Raw genomic sequence first — 27,954 nt, 5'->3', positions numbered from 1 at the left:
TTTCAAAATCAAACCAGTTGTTTTATTCACATCACAGAATATACATAATATAAATGTCCATGTTATTACAGCATTGATAATTGAATAACATAAATGACTGGACAGAAAATCGGGTGAACAAATCATGTCAGCCACCTTAAAATCCAAGCAACTTGATTCCACCATCGATCATTGTGAGCATGGCTGGAAGTACTCGTTATAAAGTATTTTTATAAACTTATTTTTTTATGGTGCTGACATTTGACAGTTGGACTTATGCTTAGTAATCCACACACAATAGTGAAGCTGAAAAGTATTTCTGACAGGACCTGTAATGGAAAGTCCTCAGATCATTGAGTTGTGGTAGCGAGCACGAGATCCACTCGGCTTTGAACAGTATTTAATTTATATCATGGCAAGTCATCTTGATGTGAGTTTGGCAGACAGAAGACCAAGGATCTTAATTGTGGTGATTCTGGGCTTCAAACCAATGATCAGCAGATCCTTGTGAAAACAAAGGGATGCAACTCTGCATTGAAACAATGATACAATAAATCCTAAAACATTTTACTTCCATGACTTAATAACAAAGTGATAGTTTCACACACAAATTTTCGTCTTTTAGCCAAATTCCTCATATAAGTATGATGCTGACAACCTCCGATGTGAAAGGTCAAACTGACACCCATAACCCAAAATAGGCAAAAAACATTGAATGAAATCATTTTTGTTGACCTCATGAAGGTTACTGAAATTGTGTAGGCTCCGGGAAACCATCATTTTGTATTATTTCAAACATATCGCAATGCTTGAGCTTACATCAGTGCAGCATGCCACTTGCAGACAGTTAGCAACTCACACTAGTCTTGGAAAAACAGACAAATTTTAATCTGTTATTATTCAAATCACAAAAGTAGACATTCATACACCATTTATGCCTTTCAACTCCACCCATGTCTATTTAGCAGAGGCCAACAGAAAACCTCCGAGTACAATATAAAAACCCCAGCCTAAACTAGTTTAATATTTCCATCCATTTCTGAACTTAAATTTGCTTTACATGGTAGACAAATATTGCAGAGATTCATGAGAAGGCCATGAATGCCCGACACAACATGTGGCCTTGTGTCGACCTGTCCGTGAAGACTCTCACTGTGAAAAGGTGAACGTAGGCTAGTCTGTGTGTACTGCTGGAATATATCCTGGGTGGGTGAGATCTACTTCCCGATGCGTTGCACCACCCACTCCTGCTGACACAGGGGGCACCTGTTGTTCTGCTTCACCCACAGGGACATGCAACAGTTGTGGAAGGAATGGTTGCACTCTCCCCATACCACTGAAACAAGAACCAAAATGTTCAGCCTTCGAAATCCGCTGGGCTGGGACTATTAATTAGTGGGGGCGGTCGGGTAGCCTAGTGGTTAAAGCGTTTGCTCGTCACGCCGAAGACCTGGGTTCGAATCCCGACATGGGTACAATGTGTGAAGCCCATTTCTGGTGTCCCCCGTCGTGATATTGCTGGAATATTGCTAAAAGCAATGTTAAACCAAACTCACTCACTAATTAGTGCTGAGGACAATTCAGTCATGGATTTAAATCAGATTTAAAAAAAAAAATTACAATAATTCAGTCATGGTAGTAGCCATTGACTAGCAGCATTCAGATATAATTCTGAACCATTTCTGAGTGCTTGTATTTTGCTACAAATTGGAACTGAACAAAACTGACCATGCTGACAGGAAACCTCGTACATTTTCTTTGTTGTTGTATGCTTTATCATGTTTATGGATCCAGAGACCTTTAAAACTTAACGGGGACAAACATTAACTCCCATCATGTCCTGTTTACAACTTATTCAATCACGACTCAGCCTGATTTCTTTATTTCCTTGTTCTTTAAAGCAGGATTTGAAAATATTCCAGCCATAGGATAACAGACTGTAAATTACCGAGTCTGGATCAAACAATCCAGTGATTGATCTCATGTGCATCGATCCATGTATCTGGGTAACTATGGCACGCAATCAACCTGAACCTGACCACCTGGATGTCGTTGTACAAAGAAACCTCAGTGCTACGACTGTCTTCAGTCTATGTTAAGGTATGGGTGTTACGATCACCTTAGTGGTACGATTGCCTTGTACAAAGGCGCCCTGATCCATTGAGGTGCCTCCACCAAGCATAGGTTGCTGGGGACCAATTCTTACTGTCTCCCCATGAGTGTATGGGCTTGACAAAGTAAAGATCACAATAAGGACTAAATTAGGATTTGAGCCCACGATAAGCGAATCCTGGCACACTCACGGAATGTAACTCTGACTATATATTATGAAAACTCACCAACACAGTCATCTTGTTTGTTTTCTGATTGACACCGCAGACATGCATCTGCAAGAAGAGAGCAAATATACAACGTAGACACACACTGACTTTTCAATATTCCTTTGAATGACATTCAGGGTAACTATTGTGGGCACATTAATAATTGCAACAGACCAATACCTTCAACATGTTCAAGTGACATCCCTTATATATCTGTTCTTATGTACGCGGTCTAAAATATTGGATAAAGATTACAGAAATGTCACCTGATCGTATTCCACGTAAATGTTATGAAATGCTGAAATACTGCGACAATGTTGGTTATATAACATGGATCACTAAAATCAGACAACTTTTATTTCTTCATGGATTTGGATATGTTTGGATTTACCAAGGTGTTGGAGATAAGACAGTATTCCTTAGTGTATTTAAACAAGTTGCATCTGATATGTTTATCCAAAAATGGAGAGCTACATTGGAAAATAGGTCAAGATACGACCTTTATAAAACATTTAAATCCTGCTTATCTCCAGAACAGTACTTAACAGAAATAACAGACAGAAAACTTAGAGTGTGTATTACACGTTTTAGATTAGGTTTGAACAATTTAGGATGTAATACGGGTCGTTTTTCCTCAGTTTAAAAAAATATATGCGTTATTGTCCTTTTTGCCCCACATTTATTGAAAACGAATACCATTTTATGCTTATCTGTCCATGTTATGAATCGCTCTGAACAAAATATTTGCAAGGTTTACCCCAAAACATCGATACACTAATCAAGCTCCTCCGTTTTGATGAAATATCTAACGAGCAAAAAAAGAATACTATCCTATACATTAATAATGGTTTACGACTTCGCAACCGTCTTTGTACAAATGATGTTTAATTATTCTTGAGGTTATTTGCCTTCATTAATCAAATGCTTTAATCTCTTCTTGTTGTGTTGTGATGCGACTTATTTTTCACAAAATTGTACACGTGCACATCTCTGTGCATATAAGTCTGCATGTTAATACTTGTACATGTACAAAATTGTACATATATAATGTTATTGTATGTATATGGGCCTATGGCCAGAATACCAAGATGACCCAAAATGACTTTCTGGGCAGTCTAATTCAATCCAGTTCACATGTATACAAAGCACTCTGATAAAAAAGCGCCCTGCTCTAATAAGCGCCCACAGCGATATTTGCTAATATATTGGCTAATGAACAATCCCAGTTAGCACCCCTCCCGATTGATCAATGTACACCACACATTTATTTGCTTACAATACGCACTCATGTGTTATATGCAAATATTATGGGCAATTAAATTCTAGAAAAATATATCTGTCGTATATTAACATTTCAGGCTGTCAGCATAAACCACGAAATTTATCTTTCAACTCTGTTGTTTTCACCAAATTAATATTCTAATAAGAGCCCCCTATTTCTAATTTTGAGAGCACCCCGTGCGCATATTACGTCGAATACGGTATTTCAAACACACTTCTAGTTTCCTTGAACGGAGGTTACAGACAAATACTTAGGAATTGGCATTATATCAACTAGACCTCCTTGTGTGCCATAAGTTGAAATTTCCTCATTTTCAAACGTATGCCAAAAAGGATACTAGTAACTGCTTCATGAAGTAAGGGAACATACGCTCAATATAATCATTTGTTTACTTGGAAAAACATTTTTCAGCAAATTTTTGTAATTATTAAACTAAAATATAAATCAGACATTGGTGCTCTCAATGCCATTGTTGAACCTATTCGACAGGCGCATCGTCAAAGGACATCCCCAAATGAAACTTGCTACAAACATGATATCTGTTAAACGAGTAGGCTTTGCATATCTTTTATGTACGTGTGAAATGCAAAATTACTCAGCTTGCTAAATATCAAAACATTCAGTAGTTTCTAGGTACTCAACTACCAGAAACAGCCACTGTTGACTTTGGGGACTCCACATTCAGCGCCATGTAGTCCTGATATTTTCTTTATAACTTTATCATTTTTAACATTCCATCATAATTTTTTGCTACTTGATAAAAGGAAGAAAATACAAGTTCCTTAATTTCTAAAAATTAGCAACTTTCAGTATAGTTAATTACAACCAAAAAAATTCTGAATCATACCATCTTCGATTAGATGAAAGTTGTGTGGTCATGGCAAATTGTTTTGTGACCAGTATCATTTCCTGGTAGTAGTGGACCCCTAAGACATGCCATTTCGTGGGTTGTACTAGTGCCAGGTTTTCCATGATTTGATGCTCATGTAAGATATGCAACGGGGATTTATCAAGGATTCTAAACTAATTAAGTGCCACTGGCAGGAAAATTGCATTTTTTCCCCTTTATTATGTTCAAAATTGGATTTCTTTTAGCTCTTATTTTCTGAAATTCAGAGATATTTTAACATGTTTAACATTGTATTTTGAGAATGTATTCAATGCAACAATATAAGATGAAGCGTTAATACCATTTCCTATATATTGATTTTGTTATCAATGAAATAGAGGTTGTCTCTACAACACTGCATACAAGGCAATAAAATTAGTTATTGACTATGTATACTAACATGAATTAGGAAATTTTTAATTCCGATTGAGGAATTCTTAAACCACGCACTGCAGGCTTGGACTGAATATCGGCCTCTGAGCAGGTCTAGATAAATACCTGTGTTGGTACAATAATCAGATAATATTTAGTACACTATGCAAATGTCAACGTGGTGGTTAAATTCAAACATTTAATTTGTCTTTCTTCAATCATTCCAATAATAGGGTTATCATTGATATCTAGATAGACCCAGATCATAAAACTTCAGTTAACAGATTTTATTTTAATTTGAGAGGCTAGCAAAATTGTAACCCAATCTCTGAAGAACAAAGGCAAAGAAAGGATTTCTAAGTACCCTATTTGTGTTTTAGCATGTTTAGAATGGACTGACTGGTTTTAAATATTTGAAAATAGTTGAGAATTTTATAACAACAAAATAGACTCGAAGAGTGATAATTACTGACTGTAGATATCCTCCTTTGGGGATAAGAACTTTGGGATGGCTTGGTTGAATGTATTAAAAAACGTTTTGATACACCAACAGGACTAACATACGAAAGCAATTAACATGATATAGGTTTCGAATGTATGTTTGTTATTTTAGTGCCGTGTATTCATGGGTGTAATGCTTCTACATATCCCAGTGTTGTGCAATACGAAAACATATCGCTGTCAGTGCCATACATACTGGCAGCTGCTTAGCAAATCGAGATCGATGACTTTGGTTGAAGAAATAGCTAGAAAACGCAGCTGTCTTTATCCTCACCCATAACCTGAACTCTACAAATGGCACACGTATCACATTCAACATCCCAGCTCCACATCGCTACCAAATTCCATTTCTTTAGAGTAAACATTTTCTCTGGCTTTTGTCCCGATTCGACCGCTTCTCTGTCGACTTCCATCTCGTCAGCCATGTTAGGTCTTGACGTGATGTTCCACACTCCTCACAGTGACACTATACGGAGTTCCCTACACCGTGAACGAAGCGCTGAGATGGAGCCTATCTGGTCACATGACCAAACTCCAAACAGCGATCGCACATTCTGACTTTATCAGTCTAACCGGAAGAGCAGCAGGAGGTGGCACGCGCTGCTTAAGAGTGTATATAAACCAGGAAGTGTAATTTTGTTTTGTCGTTTAGGATGTGAAAACATTTTGTTCTACATATGCAAACTAGGTATTCAATATGAACGAAAGAGATGCGATTCATGATGGCACCGTTTATGCTAACAGTGATATTTTGAAGACTGCAAACGTGAGCAAGTTATTATTGTCGGGAAAATCCTTGGAGCAACTTCTCTTAGAAGACCATAGGGAAGTGGCCAAAGCCGATGAAAACAATGTCTGGTATCATAAGAAAATATCCCGGGAGTCAGCAGAGAGTATACTACAGGAAGGTAATTTTCACCCGTTCTTCTGCAGATGCACTTTTACCAAGTCTGATTGTCTAAGAACTATACATCATCTGTCATGACCACACAATACTTGACACACATGATATATCTCTTCAAATGTTTGCAATGTTTATGAATGCGCAAACTTCTTGTGCTTGTTTAGATGTGTTAACTAACTATCATACAGCATGTGTACGTTGAATGATTCCTTCAGCCTTATACAGGGGCGGTAGGGTAGCCTAGTGGTTAAAGCGTTCTCTCGCCATGCCGAAGACCAGGGTTCGATTCCTGACATGGGTACAATGTGTGACCCGTTTCTGGTGTCCCTAGCTGTGATATTGCTGGAATATTGCTAAAGCAGTGTAAAACCATACTCAATCACTCAGCATTATACATGTCATCTATGGAATCCCATGTCTGATGGCAGGATACTGACAATGGGGGACCTGTGAAGATCCGGGGAAGAATTGGTCTTCAGCAACCCATGCTTACGTAAAAGGCGACTATGCTTGTCATAAGAGGCGACTAATGGGATTGGGTGGTCAGGCTCGCTGACTGGTTGAAGCATGTCATCAATCCCTATTGCGTGGATCGATGCTCATGACATCAATCACTGGATTGTCTGGTCCAGACTCGATTATTTACAGACCGCTGTCATAAAGCTGGAATATTGCCGGGTGCTGCATAAAACAGCAAACAAGCCGACAACGGGTGAAACCAGCTATCATGTGTTTCAAGTGGAAGCGGGTCAAAATAGCCCCATGTCAGAATGGCCTCAAAAGGTAAAGTCAAAACAGCCACAGAAAAAAGTCAAAACGACCACAAAAATGTCATAAGGGCCACCACAAAAAAGTCATAACAGCCACAGAGAAAATAAAGAAGACAAACTCAAGTATTGTGTCACATTATCATGATTATCATGCATAAATTGTATTATATAACTTGTATAACAGTTCATAGATCAGATCACATCATGTTAATTGTATACACACAGATCTTCAACACTAACTACACATGTCACATATTTAAACCCTTCGTCCAGGGTGTGAAGCGCAAATATTAAGCAGCTCTGATGGTGTTATGTGAACCCCCATTTATCTATTTTTGTACATTGGTTTCATTTCTATCTTTGCTCTGTTTATATACGTTGCAAGTACACAATCCTGCATGTTTTATATGAATTAACATGATTAAGTTGACATTGAGTTCTACTACTCACAAATGGATTAGTTTGAGCTTAAAACACTGAAAGGTATCATCATGGGAAATAAAAGTTTATTCATGTTTTCACAAGAGATTGGTACACTGGTTAGTACAGCGATCAAAGTAAATTGATGAGACTGGTAAAAACAACAACATATGAACTCTACTGGAAGTAATAGCGCATCCTGCTGACATTGGATAATCATCTAACATGTATTCTCCGTCCACATCCTGCTCACATTATTTTTATTTTTTGTTGTGGCCGTTATGACTTTTTTGTTTGGGCTGTATGACTTTTTTGTTGGGGCTGTATGACTTTTCTGGAATATAATGCAGGGGGATATAGCGATCAGCCAGTCTGTCTGTCCGTCCGTCTGTCCGTCCGTAATCATTTCCTTTTCCGGGGCAGAATTCGAAAACCATTCAGTGTATTTGATCGAAACTTGGCAAATCTATCAGGCACATACTGAAGTGATGCCTTTTGATATTTTGGGAATTTTCTAATTTTTATTTTTTAAAATTTTTATGGAATGAAGTTGGACATAGACTCAATTGGTGATGGGGTTCGTTTCCGGGGCAGAATTCGAAAACCATTCAGTGTATTTGATCAAAACTTGGCAAAGCTATCAGACACATACTGAAGTGGTGCCTTTTGATATTTTGGGATTTTTCTAATTTTTATTTTTTTAAATTTTTATGGAATGAAGTTGGACATAGACTCCATTGGGGACCGGGTTGGTTTCCGGGCCAGAATTCGAAAACCATTCAGTAGGTTAAACAATGTATGCTTCTAAAAGAACATTCAACTGTTGACTCATTACATACAGAATTGCACATTTACTAGTGGTTACTTTACAGACAGCTGCCGGGGGGATATGTCATCTATCTGATGACTCTAGTTTGTTGGGGCTGTATGACTTATTTTATGTCCGTTTTGATTGTGGGTTTTATTGCCATTTTGACTTTTTTGTGGCAATTTTGACTTTTAAGTTTTGAAGCCATTTTGACTACAACCCATTATTAGGTTAAATTAAGGCCATTTATGTACTTTTAGTTGGTTTATAAGACCAAATAACACAAAGACCCAGAAATTAACAATAAAATAAAGTGACTTTTGACCATTTTTGTTTTTGACGACTCTTTTTCACAACCAGGTGAAATGAAAAAACCCAAAACACTACAAGACTTTATCACCATGATCAATGCATATTATAAACTTCTTTATTCTAAAAGCAATGAAAAACAATCAGTTATCTGTTGTTACCATTTTGCAGTTTGTTTTTCATTCATAAGTAGCAGTACTAATTTTAATGTTTATTAACCCCAACGAGAAATGGGTCAGGGTACACAGGAACGGAGTTTGTCCTTCCTTACCGACAGCAGAAGCAGGATAGAGCATGAAGTCAGAAAGACTTTAACATGTTTAAACCTTAGTTTTATATTACCAGTATTGATCTGAATTTTCTTTGGAAAGCATGGACTATCAGACTATAGGGCTAGGACGGATGTACTTCTTACCCCTGCCTTCTGGATTAATTTTAGCATCAGGCTAGGGCTGGGACGGGGAACTCGGGTCGGGTGGGTCCTAGGTAGGACCCGGGTACCCATAGTACTACCCGGACCCGTGGTTAATCACGTGACATATTGTTTAAAAACTCGCTAGAGCTCAGTGGTTACACTACAAGTCGCTAATGTTCCCATTTCTTTATGATGATGCACACATTCCTTTTGACTTGTATATGTTTGAGTAAAGATAGTGTTTCAGTTAACTTCGGTGTACGCATGATTTGATCGTTTCATGAGAGACCATATATCTATTATATGGTCTCTGGTTTCATGCATATATCAGTTTTTGCCAGAGCTGCAGTTAAACTATTCCCAATTAGACATTGTGTTCACAACTCTTGAGTGATACAATGACATGCATCAACCAAGTCAGCGAGCCCAATCCCGTTAGTCGACTCTTACAAGCATAGTCGCCTTTTACAGCAAGCATGGGTTGCTGAAGACCTGTTCTACCCTGAATCTTCACAGGTCTGTGGTGTTTGTAACATATGAGGTGGAACAAGATTAAACACATAATCTCCAATTTCTATCATATCCATTGTCTTTTGTATGGGGCCATTTCCACAAATGAAGAGCTGGGCTGAATTATGGGGCTGTTTAGGCAAGGGGGTGTTTTAGCCAGCACACTATACATTCTCTCACTCAGCCGGACACGAGGATGCTCGCATGATGCAAGACAATGCAACTGCCAAGATAGACAATGTAAATAGAATCCCAAGGAAAATCCTTTATGCATTGTCCAGGAAATGTTATATATACTGCAAATATAAATACTTACAATAAAATGTTCGCCTTTATTTCATCCATTGCAGGGCTCGATTTAGCTTCATAAAACATGCACCATTGCAACATATTATTGAAAAATGCAGCCTAATATTTATCATGTTTATGTCTACATGCACCAAGTGCATGTGCAAAAAAATCAAACTTTTGTCAGACCGACCTTTACTTACACAGCATCAATCTTTGAATAAACTCAGTGTCTCTAAATTTTATTTACCAGGTCATGTAACTAATCCCTGTGTTGTTTTGATTTTATGATATACATCACATAGGACACTGTCACAGGAGATCTGTGATTTTACTTTAAGTTTTTGGATCTGTGTTTCAACTTTGTTTAATTTATGGGACCAGGTGCAACCTGGTTTTGTCTGGTGCAACTAGATTCTCACGTCAACATACAGATGGTTCAGGATAAATCAAGTCCCTTATATCGGGCCCTTCATTGTGGTATTGGGGGCGGTCGGGTAGCCTAGTGGTTAAAGTGTTCGCTCATCACGCCGAAGTCCCGGGTTCGATTCCTGACATGGGTACAATGTGTAAAGCCCATTTCTGGTGTCCCCCGCCGTGATATTGCTGGAATATTGCTACAAGCGGCGTTAAACTATAATCATTCACTCACCTCATAATAGTGTTGTTTTGAACAATATCAGGCTAGCTTCATAAGCTCTGAACTGAACCAGTGAGGATGGCTTGTTTGAATCAGTCCCCATGCTTGTTGAAGGAGGGAATGGATCGGGTGATCAGGCTCAGTGTCATGGTTGATTGCATGTCATCGTGCCTGGACAGCATAGGTTGTTGTTCACAGTATTGATCACTGTTTCGTCTGGTCGATCTCAGTCACTTAATTATTTACAGGCACCTGTCATAATGGAATATTGCTGGGTATGGTCATAGGCAGCAAAGACACGAACATCCCATCCTTTTTTTTGCAAAAGAGGGGGGCACGAAAAGATGATGCAGTTCTATTTTTGTTCATTCAGAAAAATATAAATTTGTACAGTATTTAGGGACTGGTCGTTTATAGGTGGTGGTGGATGTCATGAAAAAATGTTAAATGTATTGGGGGCATGAAAATCTTTTCATGTTTTGGGGGCATGAAGAAATGTTACATATTACTTGGGTGCGCCAGAAACCTATGATTGTGGGTTCAAACCTTGGTTCGCCCCGATAATGTTTCTAGGTTTGTCAGCACCATACCAGTGCTCATGGGTTTCAATGAAGTGGTAAACGTCTGAGACCTGCATCACTTCTGGCTTGCCTCCCACATTAAGCTGACACGCCGCGATATAACTGTAATACTGTTAAAAGCGGCTTTAAACCCAACTCACTCTTCTGCAGTACATGTTGTGTGATCTCTGGTTTTGCATTCATATATTTTATTGATTTTAATGAATAAGAATTTTTTTCAGCAACTTGTTTTTTTTTCAAATGGGCATAAACAAAGATTAAGAAAACATTCCTTGTTGTTGTAAGTTTGGCCGTATTCGGGTTTTTTTTTTTTTTAAAAAGTGCGCATTTTGGTTGTTAATTGTTTTTGTCAAGGTACTTTTCTGGTCAATTGTGTTCATCATCTTTTGGAATAATGTGTCTCTCTTCTAATGAAAATGAGCAAACTTGTTGCCGTGGGTGCTATCACATGGTGTTGGGGATATCTAGTCCATGGTCGCCAGCCGGAATGTTTATCATTGTTTGTTTACCATGTTTACTGGTGTAGTGTTTGCTATTTTGATAACTGTATAGCTTTGAATATCTAATGGCTGTGCAGGGTTAGAAACGCCTTGTATATTTTGTACTGATAGCATTGTTAAAGTCACAACAGGACAGTTAAAATAAACTTGCGACTTTTTTATTATTTCTTTTCAACTCTACCTTTTGACAATGTTTAGTATGAGCTGCCAGTCAATAATGTACTCTCACAAATAAACATGATAAACACATGTTGAACATGGTCAGAATGTACAAGCACAGTATGTTTTCCAGTAGCAATCTGGGCAGGAGATACAAAAGGGATATTACCGACCTCAGACTGGAAAGGAAGGGGGGAAAATGTTCTAAAATTCAAATAATGAAATGACATTGACCGAGTGGAAGATGGATCTAGTTCTACAAACCTCCAAAGTCAGTAAGTGGAAGGAGGTTGAGAGATCTGTCAAATCTCACTAAAATCAGACCTCAGTTCTCGCTACCGCTAAACAAAGATCTGAGGACATCTCAATAGGGGTCACGTTAGAACGACCTTTCATTCGACCAATCAGAGCATCGCTTACCAGATTATGAAAGTGACAGTCGGAATGTGATGCAACCTCGAAAACTTTAACTCCGAACGATAGTTACGGGTGTAACAACTGAATCCATACAATCTAGACCATCTATTAGCCATTCCAGAATGTTCTTTTGTTCAGGTTTCAAATTTGTAATCGCGAATTTGTCAAAATATGTTTCGAAGCGTAGTTGCCAATTTGAAATTAGTGCCTTTAAGCACGAGAAAGCTGCCTTCTAATTGGTCATTCCATTGGTCGGTCAAAGTTCGCGCAAGGTCGGTCTGACGCGACCCATATTGGGATGTCCTCAGATCTTTGTTTAGCGGAAGCGAGAACTAAGATCTGATTTCAATGAGATTGGAGATCTGTCTGAAATACTGAAATAAATAAATAGCAAAATCTTATCTGCTAATGTATTATGATGTATATTTCTGTGAATGAAACCTTCGTGTTCATCACAAAATGTATGTGATAAAATGTGAAATAAAACTGCAAGGCTCACAACACTAGATAAAACAGACATTTGTATCAGTTCGAAAACAATAAGCAGAAATCGAAATCCTTTTATTTAATTTTAACTATACAGTAAACTACGGTTAAACAAACTCAAAGGGGCTACTAATTTTCGTTCGTTATAACCGTAGTCGTTATAAGCATATGTACAGCATATACACAGAAAATGTCCAAGGCCAAAAAAATAAGTTTGTCATATCCTTTAGTTTGTTATAAACGTAGTTTGCTGTGTTTTACTTACAAACAATCAGGTTACTATTCTCAAAGACTCTGTAAAACAAGAAATAATAACACTCTGGGCTGACTTGCTTTTGTTGATTTGACATGTTGAGGATGCGTTTTTGTTCAATATGGAACAAGATTATGTCAATTGTGGCACTGTGTGAAATAAATGTCTGCCTTTCACTCATGGCTACGTCATTTTCTTTCTTGCTAGTAAATATAATATGAAGGTCGACCGACTGGCTAACTGAAATGTCCAGTGAGCTATAATGTTTTATTCATCTGTCCGATATGAATGGGAATACCCTGCCAAAATCATCTTCCCAAGGCAAGGGAGTTAACTGACTCTAAAAGTCCAGTCTCCACCCTTGCTGAACTAAGCTGGAATTTCTGGATCGAGTTATGTCCCTTCTATGCCTCTCCTAATGACCAATCAGATTCTGCCTCTTGTATCGCTTGCATTTGCTTCAAACATTATGGGATCGCCAAGATGATCTGATCAATAATCACAATCTATATTGTGATAAAACGGGTCTTACATCACAAAGTGCATCAAATCACGTAAGCACCTTGATTAAAGACATGAAAAGATTTGGAAAATATCTGTTGACGCCGAGTTGGCGGTGCAAATGCTTTGCAAATCCTGCAGTTGACCGAAATCTGCATGACAGTTTACAAACCGGATTTACATTTTGAATGCACTATGCATAGACTCGTTAGTCCAGCCAAAATATAACTCCATAATACCAGCCTAGTTCGGCAAGGGTGTGAAATGGACTTTTAAAGCCAGTTAGCTCTCTTGCCTCGGGAAGATGGCCAAAATTTTTAGAAGCTAGGTCATAAATTTTTAAGTTGTGATTTCAGTGATGTACTGTGGCGTTTGTCATGGCATATGTCATCTGTTGTTACTAGTTCTGCAAGAGACTTGAAGTTCTAACATATTGAAACTTGAATACTAGATTTCATGTGTCAGTGTTAACATATCTGGCTATTCAAATTTATGATTTGCAAATAAAAAATCATCAAGCTGGTCAGACTGGCTGGTACTGTTGAGAAAATATCTCACTGACTGATTGCTGGGAGTCAGTGATTAGAATGCATGGTGTTGCAGGACCCTCCTTCGAGAAGAGTCGTTTGCAATTTTTGTTTTTTGGATATGATTTACATATTTGCTGGATGATTGTATTATTAGAATAAATCCCTTATGCCAAAGCAAAAAAACTGCACACTTTGTCCAAGTCAATGAATGTCACATGATATACCCCAAGCTAACCTCCGCGCGGTCGAATAGCTGTTTTCTATCTATTTTGAATTTGCTTTAATTAATTTACAATGTCATATTAAATCATGTTGGTAAGATAAATCCCATTCATTATCTATGTTGTGCCAGGTTTGCTATCATTACGTTTTATCCTTGATCATAATGGTTTATATGAAACCTGAGTAGGATAACTTGACAGTCCGGTATTTCCTATCTCACTCAACTTATCAAACATCAAATAATGCGGTCTTTGTTTTTCCTCACAAGTCTCTTAATGGTCCGTTAGCTACTTCAATTGAATCTGTTGAGGTAATACTGCACAATATGAACAATACTTCACAAAACTTAACAATGCTGAAAATTATGTAATACTGCACAATATGAACAATACTTCACAAAACTTAACAATGCTGAACATTATGTAATACTGCACAATACGAACAATACTTCACAAAACTTAACAATGCTGAAAATTATGTAATACTGCACAATACGAACAATACTTCACAAAACTTAACAATGCTGAACATTATGTAATACTGCACAATATGAACAATACTTCACAAAACTTAACAATGCTGAACAATATGTAATACTGCACAATATGAACAATACTTCACAAAACTTAATGCTGAACATTATGTAATACTGCACAATATGAACAATACTTCACAAAACTTAACAATGCTGAACAATATGTAATACTGCACAATATGAACAATACTTCACAAAACTTAACAATGCTGAACAATATGTAATACTGCACAATATGAACAATACTTCACAAAACTTAACAATGCTGAACAATATGTAATACTGCACAATATGAACAATACTTCACAAAACTTAACAATGCTGAACATTATGTAATACTGCACAATATGAACAATACTGCACAATATGAACAATACTTCACAAAACTTAACAATGCTGAACATTATGTAATACTGCACAATATGAACAATACTTCACAAAACTTAATGCTGAACAATATGTAATACTGCACAATATGAACAATACTTCACAAAACTTAACAATGCTGAACATTATGTAATACTGCACAATATGAACAATACTTCACAAAACTTAACAATGCTGCACATTATGTAATGCTGCACAATATTAACAATACTTCACAAAACTTAACAATGCTGAACATTATGTAATACTGCACAATATGAACAATACTTCACAAAACTTAACAATGCTGAACAATATGTAATACTGCACAATATGAACAATACTTCACAAAACTTAACAATGCTGAACAATATGTAATACTGCACAATATGAACAATACTTCACAAAACTTAACAATGCTGAACAATATGTAATACTGCACAATATGAACAATACTTCTGGATGATGATGGTCTCCTTAGGTCTGGTGGCAGACTCAAACATGCAGATTATTTTCCTTTCCACACAAAATTCCCAATTATTCTGCCTAGAAAACACTGGGTAACGAAGCTGATTGTTAAGAAGCATCATGAAGATGGCAATCATGTTCTTGGAACAAACCAAGTGCTTGCTGTTTTATCCTCTCGTTTTTGGATAACTGCCGGTCATGAAGAGATTCGTGAATGGGAACGAGAGTGTTCACATTGTCGTCGACAAAAGGCAAAGCAAGCAGCTCAAATAATGGCGCCACTTCCAAAGATTCGTTTGAGGTACTCTCTTAGAGCTTTTGAGCAGGCAGGTGTTGACTATGCTGGGCCATTTCTAACGAATCAGGGACGTGGGAAATCCAGACAAAACGTTATTTGTGCCTCTTCACTTGCTTAGCAACCCGAGCAGTACATTTGGAGATGTCATATGCTCTGGACAGTGATTCGTTTCTTAACGCATTCTACAGAATGGCGAGTAGACGAGGGCTACCCAAGGAAACCCTATCGGATAATGGCACTAGTTTTGTTTGAGCTACAAATGAGCTGAAACAACTTATTGCTAAGCTAGATACAGATACTGTGAAGTCATCTCTGGCGAACAGAGGTGTGATCTGGAAATTTAATCCTCCTCATGCTCCAAACTTTGGTGGAGTTTTTGAATCAATGGTTCGGTCTGCGAAGCGAGCAATAGATGCCGTTCTTGGATCTGGAGATATAACAGATGAGGAATGGGATGGGACTGGACTGGACTGAACTGGACTGTAATGAACTACTGTACTGTACTGTAATGGACTACTGTACTGTAATGGACTGTACTGTACTGTACTGTAATGGACTACTGTACTGTAATGGACTGTACTGTACTGTAATGGACTACTGTACTGTAATGGACTGTACTGTACTGTAATGGACTACTGTACTGTAATGGACTACTGTACTGTAATGGACTGTACTGTACTGTAATGGACTACTGTACTGTAATGGACTACTGTACTGTAATGTACTGTACTGTACTGTAATGGACTGTACTGTACTGTAATGGACTACTGTACTGTAATGGACTACTGTACTGTAATGGACTACTGTACTGTAATGGACTGTACTGTACTGTAATGGACTGTACTGTACTGTAATGGACTGGACTGTACTGTACTGTACTGTAATGGACTACTGTACTGTACTGTAATGGACTGGACTGTACTGTAATGGACTGTACTGTACTGTAATGGACTGTACTGTACTGTACTGTACTGTAATGGACTACTGTACTGTACTGTAATGGACTGGACTGTACTGTAATGGACTGGACTGTACTGTAATGGACTGTACTGTAATGGACTGGACTGTAATGGACTGTACTGTACTGTAATGGACTGTAATGGACTGTACTGTACTGTACTGTAATGGACTGTACTGTACTGTAATGGACTGTACTGTACTGTACTGTAATGGACTGTACTGTAATGGACTACTGTACTGTACTGTAATGGACTGGACTGTACTGTAATGGACTGGACTGTAATGAACTACTGTACTGTACTGTAATGGACTACTGTACTGTAATGGACTGTACTGTACTGTACTGTAATGGACTACTGTACTGTAATGGACTACTGTACTGTAATGGACTACTGTACTGTAATGGACTGTACTGTACTGTAATGGACTACTGTACTGTAATGGACTACTGTACTGTAATGGACTGTACTGTACTGTAATGGACTACTGTACTGTAATGGACTACTGTACTGTAATGTACTGTACTGTACTGTAATGGACTGTACTGTACTGTAATGGACTACTGTACTGTAATGGACTACTGTACTGTAATGGACTACTGTACTGTAATGGACTGTACTGTACTGTAATGGACTGTACTGTACTGTAATGGACTGGACTGTACTGTACTGTACTGTAATGGACTACTGTACTGTACTGTAATGGACTGGACTGTACTGTAATGGACTGTACTGTACTGTAATGGACTGTACTGTACTGTACTGTACTGTAATGGACTACTGTACTGTACTGTAATGGACTGGACTGTACTGTAATGGACTGGACTGTACTGTAATGGACTGTACTGTAATGGACTGGACTGTAATGGACTGTACTGTACTGTAATGGACTGTAATGGACTGTACTGTACTGTACTGTAATGGACTGTACTGTACTGTAATGGACTGTACTGTACTGTACTGTAATGGACTGTACTGTAATGGACTACTGTACTGTAATGGACTGGACTGGACTGTACTGTAATGGACTGGACTGTAATGGACTGTACTGTACTGTACTGTAATGGACTGTACTGTACTGTTCTGTAATGGACTGTACTGTACTGTAATGGACTGTACTGTAATGGACTACTGTACTGTACTGTAATGGACTGGACTGTACTGTAATGGACTACTGTACTGTACTGTACTGTATACTTTGTTACACAGTGGTTTTGCTTGGTCATATGATCTCCGTTATCGGTCTTAAGACACACCACCCCAAGGCCCCTCTGGATAAGGACCAGCACTGAGCCTGTTAATGGAATGTCATTTTGTAACTTGAAACTCCACAATCTCTGCTCAGATCCGAGCACATTCTGACCACTTGAGGATATAGTATGTACTGTACAGTACTGTAAGATTTTCTGATTACTTATATCACATTACCTTATATTTCTTGCCAAGGATTTGGTACAATGAATATCATTGTGCAACCTCTGGGACAAAATATATATTTTGTTATTGTCCATTCTATACATTGTGCTCACTGGATACATATTTCATGTAAAACCCTACTGATGTAACTGGGCTCCATTATTGCATGACATGAAAATATGTAAGGGATAAAACACAACTCCGAAGTTCGAGTTGACATATTAAAACCTGACGGAAGCAGTGACCGAGCTAATATGACTGATGGTTTTACTGATTTCAAGGTACATATGTATTCATCTGGAATTTCAGGTATAAGGTATAAGGAGGGCACTCTGCAATCTCATTAAAATCATATCTTAGTTCTCGCTATCGTTAAACAAAGATCTGAGGACATTCCATTACGGGTCACGTCGGAACGACCTTTCATCCGACCAATCAAAGCGTCGCTTACCAGATTATGAAAGTGAAAGTCGGAATGAGTTTACTTATCATGCAACCTCGAAAATGTTAACAGGGGTTATTCCGAACGACAGTTACGGCCCGTACGGCTGATTCCGTCAAAGTTATCATCTATCTCAGATGGATAAACATTTGAACGGAGGAGACGTTAAAGAGTACGTGGGAAGCACTGCCATACATTCTCAACCTTATATTAGACATTCCTGAATGTTCGTGTTTGTTCAGTTTTCCAAATTTTAATCGAGAACTGTGTCAATATAAGTTTCAAGCGTTGTCTAAAATGGAAGTCGCCTGGTTGAAACGAGTGCCGTAAAGCTCGAGAAAGCTGCATTCTAATTGGCTGATGTCGACTTCTTGTTAGTCATTTCAGTGGTCGGTAAAAGTTTGCGAAAGGTCGTTCTGATCTTTGTTTAGCGGCAGCGAGAACTTAGATCTGGTTTTCGATGAGATTGGGAGCTATTTGGGGTCATCTGATGCTTGTTGGGCTGATTACATGGGGGTCACGGTCATACTGACTAACTGACTGTCATTGCGCCCTTATGGCATGAACGTTCATAATCATGATAATAGTCCTGTCCCTCGCTTACCAATGTGTGAACGGTACAGCACCTCAATATGTGCCCAAGCTCCTGCAAATGTACGCTTTCCGGAGAATTGTCTCCGATCCAGCACATATAACAGATTGTGCATTCCAACATGGAAACTTTAGTCCTCTAGAGCTCGCTCCTTCTGCATGTTCTGTTCAGCTGCCACTCCTTCATGGAATGCCTTGCATGAAACACTTTTACCATATTTTGATACATTTCAAATCACAACCGAAAATCTTCTCCACATGTACTGCTCTTGAACCAGGAACGAACATGACCAGGTTGTGTCAAGAGAAACTGTACAGGATGTAGTCAAAGAGTGAAGTTTGTTATGCAACCTTTTTGATGTTGTTGTTGGTCCTATGTCCGCTGTTCGCGAAGTGGTTCCACTGTACTCTATCCCAGTGAACTAAGTAGTCATCACAGAGTCCATTAACTTAGGACCACGCCTGGTGAGCGGAAGGTTCGGGGTTCGATTCCCGGCCGCATCATACTAAAAGACGTTAAAAGATGGTACTTGTTGTTACCTTGTCTGGCCCTCGACATTAAGGGGCTAAAACAAGGACTGGTCGGCTCAGAGTCAGTATACTGTGTCTGAGTGGGTTATTACTGGGAACCTACGGTCATAGTTTCTTGGTGTGCCCAAGGGATGCAACTCTGCACAGCAATGGGGCGCCTTAGACCTCTGCCCTACCCGTGTCCCCTCTAGGCTAATGACTTAATCTAACACTTTACCACTGGTCCAAGAGTGGGTGCTATCATATTAATTCAATTGACTGTACATGTATTGCAGACATATATGTAGGATACCATATTTTCTTTTCCATGTGTGGACCGCCTCTGTGGTCTAGTGGTAGAGCGTCCGCCCGGAGAGCGGAAGGTCCGGGGTTCGATCCCAGGCCGCGTCATACCAAAAGACGTTAAAAGATGGTACTTGTTGTTACCCTGTCTGGCGCTCGGCATTAAGGGGCTAAAACAAGGACTGGTCGGCTCGGAGTCAGTATACTGTGTCTGAGTGGGGTATTCATGTTAAACTGCGGCATGGTATCTCAGTGAGCTAGCACTATAAATCGGCATCAGTCCGGACCAGTACAAGCAGCCACAAACACACACATGCAAGCACGTCGCTATATAACTGCAATAAAATTGAACGCGACATTTCACCTCACCTCACCTCACCTCACCTCACCTCACCTCACCTACACCTCACCTCACCTCACCTCACCTACACCTCACCTCACCTCACCTCACCATCAACTTAGTGACTCTTTCTCCTTGTGGACTATCGGCAATTGTTTCCGGGGATCTTGGGTAGCTTAGGTAAATTCTGTCTTCTCTCTCTGTACATGGTGATCTCATGGTGTCAAAAGTAGGGAGATGCTGAAGAGCCTGGATAATGTCCGAATTCTTTCTCAGCACAGACAGTTCATCATCATAGATTTTGTTGATCAAAGTTGTCTCTTACCTTGCACTTTCCAACAATCTGGACTTAAACACATTGATTTCATGGATGTGAAGCAGTACCTCGTGGTTATGCTGAGTTGGTCTAATCTTGATAATACAGTCGCTGACCGAATGGTACTCTTGCATTGCTGATTAGTACCGGTACATTGAGTAAGCTTTTGGTGTTGTGGGTATTTTACCCATGCATTTTAAAATGATTGGGTATCAGTAATTCTATCTGGGTATTCAAATTTCTGTTACCCACTAGTTTTTACACATGTGGGTATTTAAGTTAAATATTTAAAAACACTATTCATCTAGTCCCTGCAAACTGGTGTCGTGTGGCTTCGAGAGCTTTATAGGATGATACCACAATACTTCCACAAGAAAGTGTGATGGCAAATGATCATGATGTAACTGTCATCGTGGAATTTGGCAAGGTTGACGGAATGCCCGTTTATAATTTCAAAATATGTTGCTGATTTGCTGATTGAATACGCAGGGTTACTTCACAATATCTGATGATACTCACAAGTTGTATTTTTGTAGCGTATCTGTAATGTTTGTTGCATATTTGATACACTTGGATTTTATTTTACTGCATATTTCTGCATTTCTGATGCGTATTTTACGCAGATACGCAGCTTATCTGGAGCTCTGGTATACTTAGGTCGATCATAGTACGCTAACCTACTGCCATGAGTGTGTGGGAGGGGACACACTGCAACTGGCACAATAGCCATAGTGTTAATCAACTGACATCACTAAGATACTGTAAACAGGGAATCTTTTGCGACCGTTTTATTATTGCGAGTTTTGTGAACGAGACTCAATCGCAAAAATTAAAAACGCAAAAATAGGAATAAATAATACATACCATATTCGACGTAATAAGCGCCCCGCTCTAATAAGCGCCCAAAAACTTTGTTTTTTTCCACTAAAATAATATTCTAATAAGAGCCTCCTATTTCTAATTTTGAGAGCGCCCTGGGCGCTTATTACGTCGAATACGGTACATACTTTATTCATTACAACACATCATCAAATGTTGAAATCATCAACCAGAACCACAAGTTACTCAATAAGTCAAAAACACAAACGAATGCAGAATGGTCACACAATACATCACAAATGACAGTGTAAACAGACCCATTAGTGTCTTTGTATATAGTTTGCATTCAAACTCACAGTCATGACACTGAGTTGAGTCAATTATCTTATTTGATAATTGGTCGCAATCCCTTCCGGTTAGGTGAGAAGCTGTCTATTGTTTGGTAATCTAGGGCTCCTCTCAACACGGCAACTCGTAAAAATATCTCGTCGCAGTTTTGTCTTTGGTGTGGTATTCACAATATTTTAACGGCGCAGAAATAAAGCTGTTTACAGTACTTATTAATATATCATTATTTGGAGGCCAGTAAATGTTCTCAGTTAGTCCTATTCTCAATCAATTTATGACGTTATGATGATAGATTAGGTTCATATTATTTGGAGGCCAGTAACATATGTAAACAATCAATTAACAATACAATTCCAATAGACAATGGCCATATATGAAGTTGAATCATATATAGATTATACCAGTATATACAGAAAAGCACAAAACAAGTATGCAAACTCATTCGCAGTACTGGCACCTCTATTTGCTCAATAATGGACTCTTCCAATGTAAATTAATGGTTTTTAGGTGATGTGGGCTTTGATTCACTCCAAAGGGCATCTGGGTAATTGGTGATCCGTAAATTACCGGGGTAGGTGATGTGGGTGGGAACCCCCCCAACCTCTACTCTATTCACCTAAGTAATAATTACTGCAGAATCCATCCGTTACCATGGGTACCGTGATTTTGATGTAATCATGACAATAATTTGCACCGCATTTGGACAATACAATTAAATGAAATGTTTTAATAAAAAAAATTTAAACTTATATGTAATTAGAGATTAACTGTTAGCCTATTATCACATATACCAATTCATTGTCAGTTACTGTATTCGACGTAATAAGCGCCAAGGGCGCTCTCAAAATTAGAAATAGGGGTCTCTTATTAGAATATTATTTTGGTGAAACAAACATGAGTTGAAAGATACATTTCTAGGTTTATGCTGACATCCTGAAATGTTTATATACGACAGATATATTTTTCCAGAATTTAATTGCCCATAATTAAGGGTGCATATTACATACGAGTGCGTATGATACACAAATAAATAGGTCTTGTGTACATTGATCAATCGGAAGGGGTGCTAATTGGGATTGTTCACTAGCCAATATATTAGCAAATATCGCTGTGGGCGCTTATTAGAGCGGGGCGCTTATTACGTCGAATACGGTAATAATTTTGTGATGGGAATGTTTACAGATTTTGAGAAGTTAGGGTGATATTCAGCAATACAGTATATGTCTAATTTCTATAAAGAAACATAGTCAATCATGCTAATGGTGAGAACTATTAGTTTGTTAAATATCCTAATTGTTCACGCCAATTATCCCAGATGTTCTTTAGTGCCTAAGTTTGGGATTGGCATCTCTGGTACTGTGCACATGATGTTGTGTAATAGACCACTGACAGGATGTAGGCGATGGAGTCGCTCACCACCGTCTGGTATTTCTGTCAGCCACGCAATCAAGAGTACTTGACATTGTCAGTCACACTGAGAACCACTGACACCAGAGCTCCAGCTGGTATTGGAATACAACATGCACAATAAAGCTCTATAACCCAATTTATTTCGAGGTGCTTGTATTATGCATGACAAAATCAATAGCATAAGGAAACTGCATGTTTACCCAAACTATTCAGATTACGTATCTGTATTTCTTTACATGTCTTTGTTTACTGATATATGTAGGCATTATCATGTGATTATAAACATTCGTAGAAAGTATTTAAATGTTGTGAAGAAAGTGCTGTAGACACTCTGTGACATTTCTCAGTGAGTCAGTCACACGCCATGTCTGCATCATCAGCTGATACAGTGGACACTAATTAGCAGTGCTGATGGTTAACGGCACTGATGGTTAATGGCGCTGATGGTTAACGATTACGATGGTTAATGGCGCTGATGGTTAACGGCGCTGATGGTCAACAGTGCTGATGGTTAATGGCGCTGATGGTTAACGGCGCTGATGGTTAACAGTGCTGATGGTTAATGGTGCTGATGGTTAACAGTGCTGATGGTTAATGGTGCTGATGGTTAATGGTGCTGATGGATAACGGCGCTGATGGTTAACAGTGCTGATGGGTAACAGAGCTGATGGTTAATGGTGCTGATGGTTAATGGTGCTGATGGATAACGGCGCTGATGGTTAACAGTGCTGATGGGTAACAGAGCTGATGGTTAATGGTGCTGATGGTTAATGGTGCTGATGGATAACGGCGCTGATGGTTAACGGCGCTGATGGTTAACGGCGCCGATGGTTAATGGTGCTGATGGTTAACGGTGCTGATGGATAACGGCAACAGCACTTCAGTATGGAGACAATATAGCCTTGGCCACAATAATTAATTATTGGATCTTTCGTCCAAATTCTTTAAGATATGTGTGCCACGAGGCATTTTATTTTTTCTTCTAAATTTCTTTCTGACAACTATTCAAAAGGTTTACGGCATGTGCAGGTGTGCACTAGCTGTTGATAGATGTGGTTCCCATCAATGTCTAACGTCATACAGTTAATAGAGATAGGGACGGTCGGGTAGCCTTGTGGTTAAAGCGTTTGCTCGTCACGCAAAAGACCCGGGTTCGATTTCCAACATAGGTACAATGTGTGAAGCCCATTTCTGTTGTCCCCTGCCGTGATATTGCTGGAACATTGCTTAAAGCGGCGTAAAGCCATACTCACTCATTGACTGATAGGGCTAGGAACATGTTGTATTTCATTAAGTAAAGGGGGGCACAGGTGGCCCAGTCGTCTAAGGCACCGTGGTTCACTGTGCAGAGTTTTCTCCCTTGGGCACGCCAGAAACCTATGATTGTGGGTTCCTATCCCGGTTCGCCTCGATTATGTTTCTAGGTTTGTCAGCAGCATACCCATACTCGTGGGTTTCACCAAAGTGGTAAACGTCTGAGAGGTAGAGCATCCGGGCAGTGAGCGGAAACCCTAATGTTCAATCCAAATGATGTTAAAAAATGGTACTTGTTGTTACCATGCCTGGCACGTATTAAGGGCCTAAAACACAAGGACTGGTTGACTCGGAGTCGGTATACTGTGTCATAGTGAGCTATTCATTTTAAACTGAGGCATGGTATCTCAGTGTGCTGGCACTATAAATCGACATCAGTCCGGACCAGTACAAGCAGCCACCTCGCTCCCCCCTCCCACGATCACACATGTATATAAGTGCAATAATCTTGGATGCAACGTTAAACCCCATTTCACCTCACCTCATGTTACAGAACAGGCTTAAAAGAGACTCAAAGAGAAAACAAAGTTAAAAAAAACACCTTCCCTATTTTGGATGGGCTGAAAAGGCAAACATATGTTTGGGGAGGGGCCTTAAAGAAATGTTGCTCTACAGAGGTTGTGGGAGATAGTGTATACACACTCAACAGCAATGTCGAGAACGATGGTTACCATGGTAACCTTCCCAGTCTGTGACAAAACATTCTTCCATTTGAAGTTTACTTCGTACAGAATGTCTGTACTTCAGTGACCATACTCACTAGCCAAACAAAATTTTACTTGACTCTGACTTCAGACAAGTGGTTAAATTCACAGCCTGCTCGCAAATAACATTGCCCTGTATGATTATGATGATGATTGCTGTTAATATATGTCACTATTTTCTGTCAAACCAGTTTTCCATTCAATATGATTCAGTCAGTTTCTCTTTCCTGGCTTGCGATGTTCTGTCAAGTGTAAAATACATTTAGCACACGTACCATGTGTTTTTCATAAACAGGTCCGAAATGGGTTAAATTTCATCCTTGAATTTTGTAAGCAGAAACAAATACAAACATGATGAAAAGTCGTATCACCCGGCTGGTGAGGACATAATATTATCTGCTTGTGACCATGTGCATGTGTTTGTATTTCCATGGGAGGAGACACTTGAAAGGCTGCAGTCACGATTGAGGAAGTGGATCTGTTTTCAGGGATATCTTAAGTTACATCTAAACCATGTTTTCAGGCCTGGGTCTGTGACGTGTCAAGTGTGTCAGGTGTTGTTTTGTGTGAAGAGAGCTTTGTTTATTGTTGTCGGTCTCGGTCTAGGTTTTAGGTCTAGGGCAACAAGGAAAACTCTTCATTTTGGGGTCAAGGAAAACTCTTCATATTGGGGTCAAGGAAAACTCTTCATATTGGGGTCAAGGAAAAACTCTTAATGTGGGGCAAGGTAGACCAGTATCTAGTCTCAGAAATGAACATAATTTACAGAAAAAACACTTGTTAAGTTATTAGTTATATAATATAAAAAAGATGCGGTAATCTAGCCTTCCTAAACATTATAGACTTGCATGGGCTGTATAGGATATGTTTGTTTCAGGGATGGTGCAAGGATAAACTTTTAACTGTGGGGGTAAGGGAAAACTTAATTGTAGGGGCAAGGATAAACTCTTAATTGTGGAGGGGCGGTCGGGTAGCCTTGTGGTTAAAGCGTTCGCTCGTCACGCCGAAGACCCGGGTTCGATTCCAGACATGGGTACAATGTGTGAAGCCCAATTCTGGTGTCCCCCGCCGTGATATGGCTGGAATATTGCTAAAAGCGGCGTAAAACCATATTCACTCACTCACTTAATTGTGGAGGGGAAAGGAAAAACTCCTAATTGTCGGAGCAAGAAAAGGGGGGTCCCAGATTGGCAACATGTGATAGATTAATAAATATATTATGAATTTGTATAGAGGATCCGGACTTTACAAATAATACTTTGACCATGATAATTCTTATTATTACCCATGTCACTGGATCAGTGTGGACTTGTGTTCATTCTCAGCTCCCTGGGGATTATACAAGCCAACAGCCTCACTGGGGTGGGTTTTAACGCTGCATTCAAGATTATTGCACTTATATAGAAATGTTTGTATGTAGTACTAGTTTTATCGTTCTAGTCCACTGAGTTTCGATACTGCAGGTTTTGTGTTTTTTTATCACCAACGATCAGCATGTCAGTCCGTCTGTTCCCTTCCATCTATTTTCGTTTCTAGAGCAGAACTCCTAAACATTTTTTTTTCAAAATTTAATATATGCGTACACCCCATAATATATTGCACATGACAATAGTGCACTTTACTGGGCACCTTTTTTTGGATTCCAATTAGCGTGTAGAGGATCGAACTCAACTTACCAGCTTCTAGGCTAATGAGTGAGTGAGTGGGTTTGGTTTAACGCCGCTTTTAACAGTATTCCAGTTGTATCACAGCGTGTCAGCTTAATGTGGGAGGATAGTCCTAATCGATGCAGGTCTCAGACGCTTACCACTTTAAATTGGTGAAACCCACGAGCACGGGTATGGTGTTGAAAAACCTAGAAACATTATTGGGGAAAACTGGGAACCTACGGTCATAGTTTTCTGGTGTGCCCAAGGGATGCAACTCTGCACAGCAATGGGGCGCCTTAGACCTCTGGCCTACCTGTGTCCCTTCTAGGCTAATGACTTAATCTAACACTTTACCACTGGTCCAAGAGTGGGCGCTATCATATTAATTCAATTGACTGTACATGTATTGCAGACATATATGTAGGATACCATATTTTCTTTTCCATGTGTGGACCGCCTCCGTGGTCTAGTGGTAGAGCGTCCGCCTGGAGAGCAGAAGGTCCGCGGTTCGATCACCGGCCGCGTCATACCAAAAGACGTTAAAAGATGGTACTTGTTGTTACCCTGTCTGGCGCTCGGCATTAAGGGGCTAAAACAAGGACTGGTTGGCTCGGAGTCAGTATACTGTGTCTGAGTGGGATGTTCATGTTAAACTGCGGCATGGTATCTCAGTGAGCTAGCACTATAAATCGGCATCAGTCCGGACTAGTACAAGCAGCCACACAAACACACACAAGTACATGCACGTCGCTTTATAAGTGCAATAATCTTGGACGCGACGTTAAAACCCATTTCACCTCACCTCACCTTTTCCATGTGTGAAGTACGCAGGTAATCTGGGTTGGTGCTTTTGGAAAGCATTTTCAAAACAAGAAATCACAGAATTTGCTGATTGTAATAATTGTTTGATTGATTTATCACATACATTGTCAATTTTCGTCTTTTATTTGTACCTGAAAGGTTTGTAAAATCTACCACCATTAAACTTGACAGTCATGAGTATCAGCCTTGAAAGTTTCAAGGGAGCTTTACCCATGATTCCAGACAAGGAAAGAGCCAATCAACCTGTTTCATGTTGGAGTTACATACAATTGGCAATCGTTATAAGC

At 39.2% G+C, this 27,954-nt stretch overlaps 2 protein-coding genes across 2 annotated transcripts in view; one reads left to right on the top strand and one right to left on the bottom strand.

Annotated features, from left to right (window-relative positions):
• Positions 1 to 216: 216 nt before the first annotated feature.
• Positions 217 to 5,825, bottom strand: LOC139447083 (RING-box protein 2-like). The gene is made up of 3 exons (XM_071228237.1): positions 5,619 to 5,825; positions 2,319 to 2,366; positions 217 to 1,315 (listed from the first exon to the last, which is right to left on the bottom strand). The coding sequence occupies exons 1-3, from the start codon at positions 5,767 to 5,769 to the stop codon at positions 1,197 to 1,199; spliced, it is 318 nt and encodes a 105-aa protein (XP_071084338.1). The 5' UTR covers positions 5,770 to 5,825; the 3' UTR covers positions 217 to 1,196.
• A 45-nt stretch (positions 5,826 to 5,870) lies between these two features.
• LOC139447082 (tyrosine-protein kinase HTK16-like) overlaps positions 5,871 to 27,954 on the top strand; it is a 48,265-nt gene continuing 26,181 nt past the window's right edge. The window contains exon 1 of the mRNA XM_071228236.1: positions 5,871 to 6,252. Within this exon, the coding sequence (XP_071084337.1) occupies positions 6,042 to 6,252 (211 nt within the window). The 5' untranslated portion in view covers positions 5,871 to 6,041. The remainder of the gene's footprint in view (positions 6,253 to 27,954) is intronic.

Source organism: Haliotis cracherodii, unplaced genomic scaffold (assembly GCF_022045235.1).
Source record: "Haliotis cracherodii isolate W230 unplaced genomic scaffold, xgHalCrac1.p SCAF_7, whole genome shotgun sequence".
In the NCBI taxonomy this organism is placed as follows: Eukaryota; Metazoa; Mollusca; class Gastropoda; order Lepetellida; family Haliotidae; genus Haliotis; species Haliotis cracherodii.
This window is presented reverse-complemented; position numbering and strand designations above follow the sequence as displayed.